This window comes from Salminus brasiliensis, chromosome 3 (genome assembly GCF_030463535.1).
Source record: "Salminus brasiliensis chromosome 3, fSalBra1.hap2, whole genome shotgun sequence".
NCBI classification, from domain to species: Eukaryota; Metazoa; Chordata; class Actinopteri; order Characiformes; family Bryconidae; genus Salminus; species Salminus brasiliensis.
Window position 1 is genome coordinate 40,339,043 of NC_132880.1, and position 13,237 is coordinate 40,352,279.

Genomic DNA, 13,237 nt, shown 5'->3' on the forward strand with positions numbered 1-13,237 from the left:
TTTAGCATCTCCACTGTCTTACACTTCCACAACTGTACAACAGAACTAAATGATCTCTTTGAACATCCAAGTTTAGAAAGCTAGAGTCAGAATGCTGAGTGGAGTTAGCCATGCTTTGGCAAACCTGGAACAGAAAGAGTTAAATGTGCATTAGCTGAATGTTCATTATTTACAGACCTGAGTAAAGTAGAGCTTTGGGTGAACCTCCTTCACAGAAACACACTATGTGATACAGGTCAACTGTGGCTAACCGGCTAATACAGGTATGAGACAGGTATGATAAATCTATGAGACTTGATTACAAAGAACTATCGGACAGTGTAAACTAATATGAGAACAGTCAGGTGTATTCAGTCAGCCACAAAATAAAATAAATAAAGTGAATAACATTCATTATTCCTGTTACAAAGGCGTCTTTCGAAAGACGGGATACATATTAAGCATAAGCCAGTTCCTGAAGTTAAAAAGAACCAGGTTAAAAAGGAATATCAAGAATCGGAGCCACTTTGGCAAAAACCAAATGGTCATAGCTAGATGACAGGGTAAGATCACCACCACAAACAGCAGATTTTGTGGTGGCGGGCTTGGTTCCATATCTTGGTTCCGGATACCACAGGCACCTTCAGAGGTTATGTGGAGTCCATGCCTCAACAGGTCAGAGCTATTTTGGTGGCACTAGGGGACCTACGTAAGATTAGGTAGGTAGTTTTATTGTTATGGCTAACAGACGTATCATTTTATCATCAAGAAACTATGTGTCAGAGCAAACCACATGTCAAGGTGAAATGGTAATTAAGGCCAGCTCTGGCCAGATGAAGAGTTCGTAGAGTACTTGGGTAGAATGATTAAACGATAAGTTTTCAACGACTGTTGAGGCAAACTGTGTGTTCATGGCAAAAACAAAAAAGGGGTCAGTTGTGTAGACCTAATTAACCACTGGAGGTGGTATTTTTTGGGAATCCTGACTAATGCACCTTTAAGTGCCTTACTCAAGGGTCAATAGTTGCAGCTTAGCAGGTTTGGGTACCGAACCCACAACCCTTGCTCATTTGGAGGTTGGAGATTTCCGTAAAGCTGTTGTGCAACATCAGTGGTAAACCTGAACTGAATTAGTGAACCTGAAGTTAGTGAGAAGAAGAAATATGTGAGATGAAGGGAACGGGGTGAGGGAGGTGCACACCTGAGCCACTTCTTCGAAGTCTTCATGCCGTTTCTGCAGGGCTCTGGCACGATGGAGAGACTTGCCCACTCCTGTGTGCTTACTGAGAAACGCCTCACCATGGTTTTCGATCCAGTCAAGCACCTGCGCGTGGGCGCACACACACACACACACACACACACACACACACACACACACACACACACTTTGAAATTAAGATGTGAAGTCTGAGTGGAAGCTTTTTAGCCTTTACTCATGTACGACAAATGTGAGAATATGTCCTGTCAAACAGCTCGAGATAATGACCGTGCAATACAAAAGGCAGCACAGCAAGTGAAATTGTGGGTCACAGAAAGTGAGAATTATGCAGATGAGCCCCAGAAAGGTGATGCGCTCTCTTTCTCCCTCTCCGTCTATCTGCCACTCTTTGAGAGCTCTGCACCTGAATGCTGCAGAGAACAGTCGTTTCCATAGCAACAGTCTCCCTGTCTATGAGTGCTGAAAGTGGTGGTGCATTCCTCCCCAGCCAAGCACCCAAACCCTCACATGGCTCAGCAGACTCAGTCTGTGACTTCGGCAAAAACCCATCCACGGGGCCTGAAAGCCTGTTAACTATAAAGACTGAACCAGGAAGACGGGAGGGGGGGGGTACACCCGGGGAGATTTCTACCTTTTAATTATGCATCACTATTTCTGTTATGCATACATGAAAATAATCTCTGGATCCGTTTGCCAAGATGTTGCGGTGATGTCTTGCTGCCGTATAAAAGGCACAGCATCAGCGGTAATTACATGCTTCGCAACAGCCTGTGCAAAACCAACAAGAGCTCTTTTTTCCCCCCATTTAAAAAAGCTGAGGCTTTTGCTGCTCATTGCTGCAAAATGCAAAAGAAAATGCATAAGGTGAGGTTAAACACTGCACAGCATACAGAGAAGAGCTGATGCCTCTCCATTACACAGCAGCATATTAACACATTAGCAAAATATAACAAAACATATTTGCTGACATGCACTAAACGCAAAAAACGTGCCAAAGTGGTCTTCAAAGCTTAAAGCTTAAAGTGTTCTCAACATGATATATGAGGAAAATATATTTTTAAAAGACATTTTAAAATAACACTTGAATCTTTTTTCATTAAACCATCATGAACAAGTACTGGGACAACCGCTCGTTCATAGTTTCTTTTGAAAACAAGGGTATTAAAGAGAGCAGATCCTGCTTTTACTGGAGGAACTGTCTCTACTGTCCAGAGAGGGCTTGCTACTAGATTTTGGAGCACTGCTGTGGCTATTTGATTGTATTCTGTGACAAGAGCGTTAGCGAGGTCACAGTGTTAATTACACTATTAATTCCAAATTGGCTAGCATGTGTGCTAGGTGATGAACTGGACCACATGAACTGTGGCTATTTAAGGATTAATTTACCACCCAGTCACAAACTACTCAGTTACATATTATTGTGAATATGGCTCCCCTGCCTGAATAAAAAAAAAAGAAAAGAAATTATTAATTATATATAATTATTATTAATATATATATATGGATTTTTGTGTGCAAATGGAGAATGTTTCAAATGACGACTCAAAATCTTCCCACAGCCAAAGGGGCTCACCCTTTAATTATTCATTCTGATCACTCTCCTGCTGTTTAAATCCCCCTCACTTCTTTTCCCAGTGGAGCGAGAGAGCGAGAGAGCGAGAGAGAGAGAGAGAGAGAGAGAGAGAGAGAGAGTGTGTGTACACACAGGGCGGCACTGGGTTTCTGCTTACCTGTTGGACGTCCTGCTGAAACACACACAGCTGCAGGCGTTGGTGCAGGCGGACCTTTCGGTGTTGCCAGATGTTCTCCAGCTGCCTCTGGTGATGCAGGACCTCGTGGATGATGTCGAGGACGTGGTGCACCGCCTTGGAGTAGTTGGCGGTTGCAGTCAGCGAATCCGCGCCTCCAGGGGTCAGGGGCCGTTGAAGTTTGTCCAATAAGGCTTTGCCATCTTGACTCACCTGCAGGAGGCAAAAAAGAAAATGAGTCAGCTAGCTTATTCCAGTTAATGACTGGATTGAGTGCACTGCACCGGCCCCAGTCACGCTTCTATGCCTTTTTCAATTGGTATAATTACTTTAAACTGTGTCTGTAACAGCACCTGTAATTGGTGCTCATGTATTAATGCGTGCCAGTGGCACAGGGATCAATTCATTTAGTGTTTGCAACAACACCTAGTGATTAAACTATTTTTAAATCAGTCACACACACACACACACACACACACACACACACACACACCCCTAGCACTGTACCTCAGAGTAAGCAGTTGTGATGTGTTCATACAGGCCCTGGTGATGGTGGATGGCATCTTCTAGGTCCTGGAGTTCAGAAGGTAAATCCACCTCTCCACACGCCTTACACCACGAGTCCACATTACTCATGTACTGTTGACATAAGACACACGCCACAAGAGACATGAGTGAGCCACCCAAGGACTTTATTTAAAGCAGCATGATGCTAGAATCAGGTATTTTGCTCCTGGGCTCCCCCTTCAGGTGAAGAATGTAACTCAATTACAAATCGCACTTTGAGCTCCTCCTCATTGATATCTGTACACGTGCATTTGTTTACAAGTTAAGATGCAGAAGAGGTATCTGAAGTGAAAGGAGCATGTGGACTGAGAAGGTGGAACAATATTATAGGATTTTACACAGATATGACTATGAGGGTTAGGCAGACTTACGACGTTCTAGTCCAGTTCCACAGTGCAGTAGCAGCACTCTGGACCACAGTGGCAAAGAAAGAGACGTCATTCTCCCCATTACATGCTCTCTGAAGCTGCCATTTCAAGGTAAAGCAGCAATATGTAGCAATTGTAACATTTTAGGATGTGGAACCTATGTGCTTGCGGAGTTAATATAATCCTGCATACTGTAATATTGTAAACAAATAAAAATAAATAAACCAATAATTGGGACTAGCACCAGCAATGCTCCCAACACTAGAAGGGTAAGGACTTAACACATGTCTCCACCAATACAGGTGAAGCCAGTCACCATCTATTTTCGACCTGCTGAACAAACGAGTCCCCAGCTCCACCACACCAGCAAACAGATGCCTGTGCCGGCCAACATATTTTAAGAGTCATAAGGGTAGAGAGCGTCACCTTCCCAAATGGAAAAAAAACAAAGCCAATTGCACTCTCGGATTACGGCCGCTGACTGTAAAGTGGCATTGCTCGGGATTCAAACTCGCGACCCCCGGGCCACAGCGGTAGCACATTAGACAGAAAGGTAGCTTTGAATGTTTAATGCAAGTCAATGTACAGAGATCTCCTGTCAAGTGATTTTGAAGCATTTCTGTTGGTCCTGAGGGGGAAGATACTGCAGCCTCATAACAAGCTTTCAAGCTGTGCATTTAATTCAACTTGATTCGCACTATTAAAAATAAGTGAGCCACTATGATTTCAATTTTCTCCCAACACTGTGCCATCCACTAATCGCTATTCAGTTTGTACTTCCCCTCTCTCCTCCTCAGAGGACTAAAAAGAAGAATTTCAAAAGACAATATGCTAATAAAGAGGAAACACTTAAGTATGAACAAGGACAAGCTTCAATGCAGATCAGAACATACATTCCATCTCATGTAAAGAGCTTAATTATCCTTGACTACACCACTTCCCAAAGGAAAAAAGAAGAGGGGGGGGGCGTTTTTTGACCCTGCTTCCAGGTCTCAAACAGAATGGCATGGATGAGGAGGACTGACACTAGGCTCTGTGTACAGTGAGAGAGAATAAAGGATGATGGGACAAAGCTCACAGGGAAGAATTCCCTGGAAAAAGAGGATAGGCACGAGAAGGCACCATAGATGAGAGGAACATTCCATCAGCGGAAAAAAACAATAAAATAGGGCAGTCATACTTCTGCGGTCTTATGTATTCAGGAACTCTTGTACATCTGTGTGTTTTCCACTGTGGCGTATTTGAGGAGGGAGATATGAATGAATAAAAATAAATAAACGGCAGGAGACGGAATATAATCTGAATATATTTCCTTTTTACACGTGTACGAGATTCCAGAGTTGAATGAGGGCTTTTATACCGCGAAGCCACAATTTACTTGGTGATTGTGGAGAACATTATTCCCACATGGACAGAGTAAGCAATAACTACGTGCCAACATATCCTCAGTCCTCACTTTACTCCTCTTTTACATGTCAAATAACCTCACTTATTCACTACTTACGTCAAACCAGAAAGTCTAGATGTCAAATGACTAGGAGTGTTTCTTAGTCCAAGCACCAACATATACAGTCAGGTCCATAAGTATTCGGACAGGGGCACATTTCTTTTGTAATTTTACCCCAGCACATTACCATGACAGATTTTAAATGAATCGATTGAGATTTTGAGGCTTTAATTCAAAGGGTTCAACTAAAACATTGCATTTATCATTTAGGATTTATTTGTTTATTTATTAATTTTTTAAACACAGCCCTCTCCTTTTTCACAGGCTCAAAAGTAAGTGGACAAACTAACAATCTATAGTCTATAGTCTATTTTAATAGACTCTTTTCCCTTTCATCTGTTTAAAGAGTCTTCTCTCTTCAGTGTAATCCTTTATTAATATAATTTAGTTTTATTTTACACCCAATTAGGGAGGCCAATTACCCCAATAATGTGAACTCCCCCATCACAGCAATGTCCCCTACAGCTAACAAACGCCTGTGCTGACCAACATCACACTAGGAGTGATGTGGGGAGGAGCACATCATTCCATCCCTGAGAGAGCAAGGCCAACTGTGCCATTAACCTCCAACTGATAATGGCAAGAAGCATGATTTGGGATCATAGTGGCAGCACCCCAGTGCATTCCCCCAGTGCATTCCTTCTTTTAACAAATGCACCAAATTGTTTGGTCATTCCTAAACCTCTAATAGGTTTGTTTTTGGTATTACAGTCTAAAAATGACCTCCACTTACATCAACTTTGACCACTTTGGACCGCATATGAACAGCTACCAAATGCAAACTGAACATTTAGACCAGACTCCTTAATTTGAACATTAAAACAATGAGGGAACAGACCACAGCTGGTCACGAAACTGCCTACAAGGTTATTGTCCAATCAATTTTGAGTCTGTGACAATAGAGAGACTACATAAAACGGCTACAATTCCTAAACAGTAAACGCAATATTTCTGTTAAAGCCCTTGAATTTAAAGCTGAAAGTCTGCCCTTCAGTCACATACATTTAACAGCTGTGCACTGTACTGTGTTCTCTCTCTCACCTGGTCACACTTCTGGTGGAAGGTTGCAGACATTTCCAACAGTGTGCTCCTCTCATCCAGAGCAGCAGCGAAGGCCTTCCACTCCTGCTCCAGCTGGCCTGAGATCTGCTTGATCTGCTGGGATGCATAGTGGCCAGCCTCCAGCAGCCGGTTCCCCACAGACATGATGCGGTTAATGTTCACATACACATTCTGAGCAGGGACAGAAGGGGGGGGGGGGGGGGGGGGTAGTTAGCAGCTATTAACACACACAGACGGAAAATTTCTATTAAACCGTGAATGTTTATATTGGCCCATTCATCCTGAAATACCCAAACAACAAATAAGTAGGGTTCCATTGTTGTAAATGCACCATTACTTTACATAAACCGGTTCCCATTATAGTGCTATGAGTCTGATTCCTCATATGGAGACAGTGCAGTTTACGGCTGAAGCTTTCCAGTCTGTGTTTAACATTCTAGTCATTATTCATGAGAGGAGAGCACAGATTGTGCAGCTTGATTAGTGGTCCTCTGATCAATAAGCCCCAGCTGCTCCAGGTTAGTCAGGCACTGATCCATAGTAACAGCCTCTGCACAGATAACCTCTCTGTGCAAATATCTAGCAAGGTTCTGGTAGACCATCCACGTTCTTGATCAATTCAGTCTACAATATGTCTTAATGAGCTATTGGGGCAGCACGTTAGGGTCAGAGTGACTCTTAAGCCTGTTTATCTGGAACAAATCAGTCATAAAGCACCTGCAGGATCTGTAGAGCCACGTCAGCCATGTCACAGGCATTTGCATCTCAACAGCTGCACCTCTCACGCAACTGGAAGGCCTGTAAATTAGCCGATTCCCCATTCCCCTCTATTTCCTCTGCTTCTCGCTGAAACAGGAACTGATCCATATTTGTGCTAAAGAGGCCCCTGAAAGCATGCCCCTGTATGGGTCTAGAGCAGACTGCGGGACGCCACTCACGCAGGAAGCATTTAGGTGGATCATTGCTTCTGCTCCATTACTGGACATGTGATGAGTCACTAGAACTGAACACAGGGACTATTTAACCACGGCTCCTCCATGCACCGCCATCTCTCATCCACTCCAATGCTGAGCTCCTAAAGGTGCTAGAGGACATCCATTATCAAAATTGACACCAATTCACTTTTGAAACATCCTAATGTATAGTAATCTCAGATTGGGGGGGGGGGGTTCTTTGGGATGGTCTGAACCTATTTAAAGTAGGTTCTAGAGGAGGTATTTAGAGGCTTAGTGCCACGTTACAAGCACTGTATCCAGTACTGAACCTTTTAAGAGCCCAGGGTAAGAAGGGGAAAGCACCTCAAAAGATGTTACACCAAGTCCAAAACACATCCTGCAGCACTGTTCCCAACGACCCAGGCCCATCACTGCACCCATTCCAGTTAAATGACCAATTAGAGATGGCACTAAACCACTTTGTCTTCTCCGGTAACGATATGCAAGTCTTGCGCTTTGGCAGACACTGACTTAAACTACCAGTCTTTAAACTAAGCTCCTTTTAATTGAAGCATTTGACTTCAAACGAGCATCTAAAAGTAGGCCATCATGCTCTAACTAACCAAACACTCTACTGCCCCACAACAGCAGCTAACACCACAACATCACACAGTGAGAGTGTGTGCTATTTCAGGCTAGATTTGTTACAGCATTGCTTCCCAAACCAGTCATCTGAGACTGTCCAGGGGCTGACCCAGACGGTCTAGATCTTTGCTACAACTCAACTCACAGCACACAGGCAAAAGGTGGATCCAAAGCTATGAGCAATGTAGCCTGGAACCACACACACACACACACACACACACACACACACACACACACACACACACACACACACACACACACAGTGTGGTGTTATGTTGTTAAGTGTGTGTTCATATCTGTGGGGTCTACTTTTAGAAGCTCGTCTTAGGAAATAGATAGTGTCTGGATACAGACACTCATTGACACCGATATGATACCGTCTCCACTACATAACACTAACTGATACAACACATCATATATACAATGACAAAAGTATTGGGACACCTGCTCAATCATTGTTTCTTCCAAAATCAAGGGTAATAAAATAGACAGAGTTTGTTTATCCTGTTTTTGCTGAAGTAACTGTCGCTGTCCAAGACTTTCTACTAGATTCTGGAGCATCGCTGTGAGGATTTGACTGCATTCAGCGACAAGAGCTTTAGTTAGCTTTAGAGGTCAGGATGTTTGATGATCAGCCCACCTCATCCAAAAAGTACTGAATGGAGCACCACTATTCCAGAGAACACCGTTCCACTGCTCCACAGTTCAATGCTGGGGGGTGGGGTATTATACCCCCCACTGGCATTCGGCATAGTGCGCATAGGTTCCTGTTTATCTGCTCCAAAGATTCTATAGGCAGTACGTCTCTACAGAGACTAGACAAGCTGTGTGTGTGTGCGCGCGCATTTGCACGTCTGTGTCAACAATGGGTTTGCGCAACTTACAGTAGACAAACGCAATGGTTAGAAGTGATGTCCACATTTTGACACACAATGCATCATTGAATGACTAAAAACAATTCATGTGTGAATACAAGCAAAGGCTGTTTCTGATGAAGGCAAAGCCGGAGACGTCTGTTTAGACATGGACAGACTAAACTGGTGGTTTGAAGAGCCCAGAGGCAACGGGTTGGAAAGAATGAGAGAGTCACCCCATATAAAGAACTGAAACACAGCACCGGGGGAACTGAATTAACATGAGTTCAAAGCAAATGTCTAGACATAATATGGTCACAACATATTCATTCATCAGGGTCTCTGTTCCAAAACCGTCCCCATTTACACAACCGGTCTGCCTTCTGCTCGTGGTGTTCAGGGTAAAGACAAAACATCTCAATAATAGTAACTTGTGGGTGAGCAGCTCCTGAGATAATGCTCCACAAGGAAACTCGGACTTCGAATCTGACAAACCAGCCGTGGCGTTCTGTGTTATCTTACCATGCAGTTCATGGCAAAGTGGTTGTGCTGGGTCTGGAGCTCCATGGCATGCGAGTGATTGTTGCCGATCTCTGTGTAGCCCGCCAGAAAGAGGCCTTTGTTGTGCATGATCCAGTCAAACATCTGCAAAGGCACAACATACACACACAAACACACACACACACACATTTGGTTGGAGGGGGTTAAGTGAGCACGTGTGCCTGTGTTTCTGTGTGCGTTACAACATGTGACGGTACGTGGCGAAGGCACGTGTTGTGTTAGGGGATGACTGAACAGTACAGTGAGTGTGTGCATGTACAAACACTTCCATCCCCACACCAAAAGAAAAAAAAAAAAAAAAAGAGAAGAAAAGAAAAGAATAGAAAAAGAAGAAAGTGGCAGTGTTCAGGTGTGTTTTAACACATTCATAATGCCGGGTCTTAAGGATGATGCGGTTAAAAATAGATTGCTTAAGAATGACCCGATTCTACGGAGGAGAGAATAGCTCCTGGTGTCCTAGCAACATGCAAAATCCTCCTCCCACCACATGCAGCATTCAGACTGCTCCATTAGTGCTGAGGAAAACAGTAAACACTATTTAAGATGGCGAGCAAAGACAAAGCTTATGGTCATTGAAGTCAGTCATTACAATAATACACATGAAATATAGCTAAAGATACATATAAAGATATATATAAAAACAAAACGGTAAGACATCACTCATAAGTACAAAATATTATAATATTATTAATAGTGGTCTTTTGTCCATTTTTTTTTATAAAGATAAATATAGACATATACACACACACACACAATTATAGAAATAGGAAGATAATGACGGTATAAATGTCAGTACTATGCAGGCCAATTTGTTTGTTTTTATCTGGAATGTTATTAATTCCAAAAATCCAATGTACATCAATAATAGGCTCAAAGAGATCTAAGATCTTGCTCCTTCCACATCTGATGGTCGGTCTGACCAACAGCTGAGAGCATGAGCAGAGTAATTTTTAATACCATTATCTGAATTGTATTGATTAAACGCAGTAACCCAGCAGACAGTGATCACACTGGAAAACCTCAGTACCTAAAATTATAGACAACTGGACCCCATATCTCTGAACAATCTGAACAATGAATAAGTGCTGGAAAATTAACTGAAGCCAATTATTTTTTTCTATGATTGTTGATGTTTTGCTGACTAAAGCGTGTCTTTAAAATATACTATAATTTGTAAAGTGATGCAATGTTCTATACATAATTGTGTGCAATGTTTGCAGAGGCCATGAAAAGGAGCTGCTGCCTCAGGAGCAGCTAATGGGGAACTGAATAACCCAGCACAACCAATAAACCAATAGACGCTTTGTTGTTCCACCAACACTAATAAGCATTCAGCGCTCTGCTGTGTGCGAGAGGGCGCCTCACCTTCTCAGCATCTTGTTCGAACAGTCTGAGCTGGAAGCACTGGTCGAGCTGCAGCTTGCGGACATGCCAGGCCTGGTGCAGGTTCTGTCGCGTGCTGTGCAGCTGCTCCAGCAGGGAGGAGATACGGGGCAGTAGGCCCTGTGTATCGGCATTGGGCTGGCCTTGGCCTTCCCTCTGTCCGGGGCCCACAGGGACCGTTCGGTTAGCATAACTTTCACTGCTTTGGATGCGCTGCAGCAACCGCTGGCCCTCAGAGTCCACTTCCTCCACAGGGGCCTTCATCACCTTCTTCTTTAGTGCGGCGTGTTCCTCAATCATTCGCCGCGCCCCCTCCAGGTCCTGCGGAAAGTCCTTACGTGTGACGGTGTCCTGCATCTCCTCTAGCCGGGCCAGCAGGTGTCGCGCATTTCCAGTGAAGTCCTCGAAGGCCACGCGGATCTCAATCCACTCTTCATGATTGTAGTCCAGGCTGCCCTCAAAGTCGGGCGTCAGCTGGGATGGGTCCACCACTTTGGACAAGCCCTCCAGGGACACCATGGTGGTCTGAAAAGTGGAATACAAACATTGAGTGCATGAACAGATTAAGAGAAAGAAATGAAGGGGGGGGGGGGGGGGGGGTGATTGACAGGGGTGATTTTCCAATGATGGGAAGAAAATAGCCGGAAATGGTGAGGGAAGAAAATTAGAAAACAGCTGTGCATTTGAAGCAGATAATATCAGGGTAATGGGGTTTTGTGGGATATTGGAGATGACCGACAAATAACCTGATGACGTTCTTTCAAAGGTGGTTACTGTGGTGTTGGGAACTGATGGAAAACTCATTTAATTCAAAATATTAAAAATATTAACGTGCACTAGGGCTGAGCGATATGGGAAAAATATTATATTACAATATTTAAAGACTTTATTTTTTGCAATACACAATATTGGTCACAATATATGTAATCACAGACTAAACACATCAGCAGTTAGACATTGTGACAGATTCTTATAAACTACTATTCAGATCCTCTCCCATACTGAATACAGGGCTTCAGATTCAACACCTGCTGCTCTTCATCCAATTAAACCAGTCTAATTACACTGTCTGTAATGAAACCTGCAGCTGATCAGTGTTAACTGAGCACTAACAGTATCCTCCATATACTTAGAAAAGCATATCACGGTACAATAAAATATCGTCACATTAACCTGCTCGAATGTGCACATGTAATTTGCATTTATATGTATTACTGTTAAATCAATGGACCACTGGGTTTTACTGAGCCTTTTTGCTGTGGTAGAGTAAACTCCTAAATGTCTCGGCAGGCCAGAGGAAACTTCTAAGCTTTTTCTTTATGGCCTAACTGTCCTGCTGGACAACTGGTTCATATGAGCTGCAAAATCAATATAGAGCACTTTGTGGTGGCCCTTAGGCAGGGTCCAGAGCAAGCTATAGAAAGGGATTCAGCTTCAGAGAGTCCACCAGAGCGAGCTCCAGAGAAATCTCAATGCAGCTCCAGAGAAAATGCCACAAAATGTCAGAGAAAGCTTCAGAGAGCTCTAGAGAACTCCTAATAAAGCTCCAGAGAAAAGCCCCACAAAGCTTCAGAGAAAACTACAAAACACAAACCTACAGAGCTCCAGAGAAATCTCAATGCAGCTCCAGAGAAAATGCCACAACATATCAGAGAAAGCTTCAGAGAGCTCTAGAGAACTCCAGAGTGAGCTCCAGAGAAATCTTAATGAAGCTCCAGAGAACACTCCAAAAGGCCAGAGAGCTTGAGGAAGAACAGCAGTGAGAACTCCAGGAGAGCCTCTGCTACAATGATGAAAAAACACCTTGTTTTTAGTGACGCATAAAACAAGCAGACGGCGACTTTAGACCTCACTGCCTGTGATGCGGACTGAAGCTTCTCAAGCAACTCAAGACGAGATGTAAAATATTTTCTTTACAAAAGATGCTGAGTGTCATGTTCTATTATTCAGAACAGTAATTTTATTAAAGACTATCAAATAAGTTAATCCTGATACACATGTAAGCTTTGGACACAGCTCAGAACACAGGTCTAAGTTGCAGCTGCCTTGTGTTTTCACTGGGGCAGTAATCCATATTCAGGAATCCTTAACAAGAAAACACTGTGCTCATTATTATTGGCCTAGAAACATCCAGGTCTAAAAGAGTGACAGAAGCGAAAGAGGGGAAACGGAAAGGAAACGAAGAGGAAACAGAGAGGGAAAAACAGCAAAATCAATCAACATGCACAACAGCAGCACAACACTCAGTAACCATCTTAATGCTCCGAGTCCCCTACGATTCAACACTGCCATTCCAGGCTCAGTTAATGACCAGTAAGGTGGGACAGTTATTTTTAACAAGAGGCAAAAATCTAATTTAACTCTGCTGCTTGGGGACAGCCGGAGGCCCAGTCTAGCTAGAAACATACA

General features: G+C 43.4%; 1 protein-coding gene across 6 annotated transcripts in view; it reads right to left on the reverse strand.

Annotated features, from left to right (window-relative positions):
- Positions 1–13,237, reverse strand: part of trioa (trio Rho guanine nucleotide exchange factor a) — a 115,561-nt gene that overhangs the window by 39,486 nt on the left and 62,838 nt on the right. For all 6 annotated transcript variants that reach the window (XM_072676140.1, XM_072676142.1, XM_072676141.1 and 3 more), the window contains 6 exons: positions 10,811–11,353; positions 9,407–9,529; positions 6,430–6,621; positions 3,454–3,585; positions 2,929–3,159; positions 1,181–1,303 (listed from right to left, as the gene is read on the reverse strand). In XM_072676140.1, the coding sequence (XP_072532241.1) occupies positions 1,181–1,303; positions 2,929–3,159; positions 3,454–3,585; positions 6,430–6,621; positions 9,407–9,529; positions 10,811–11,353 (1,344 nt within the window). The remainder of the gene's footprint in view (positions 1–1,180; positions 1,304–2,928; positions 3,160–3,453; positions 3,586–6,429; positions 6,622–9,406; positions 9,530–10,810; positions 11,354–13,237) is intronic.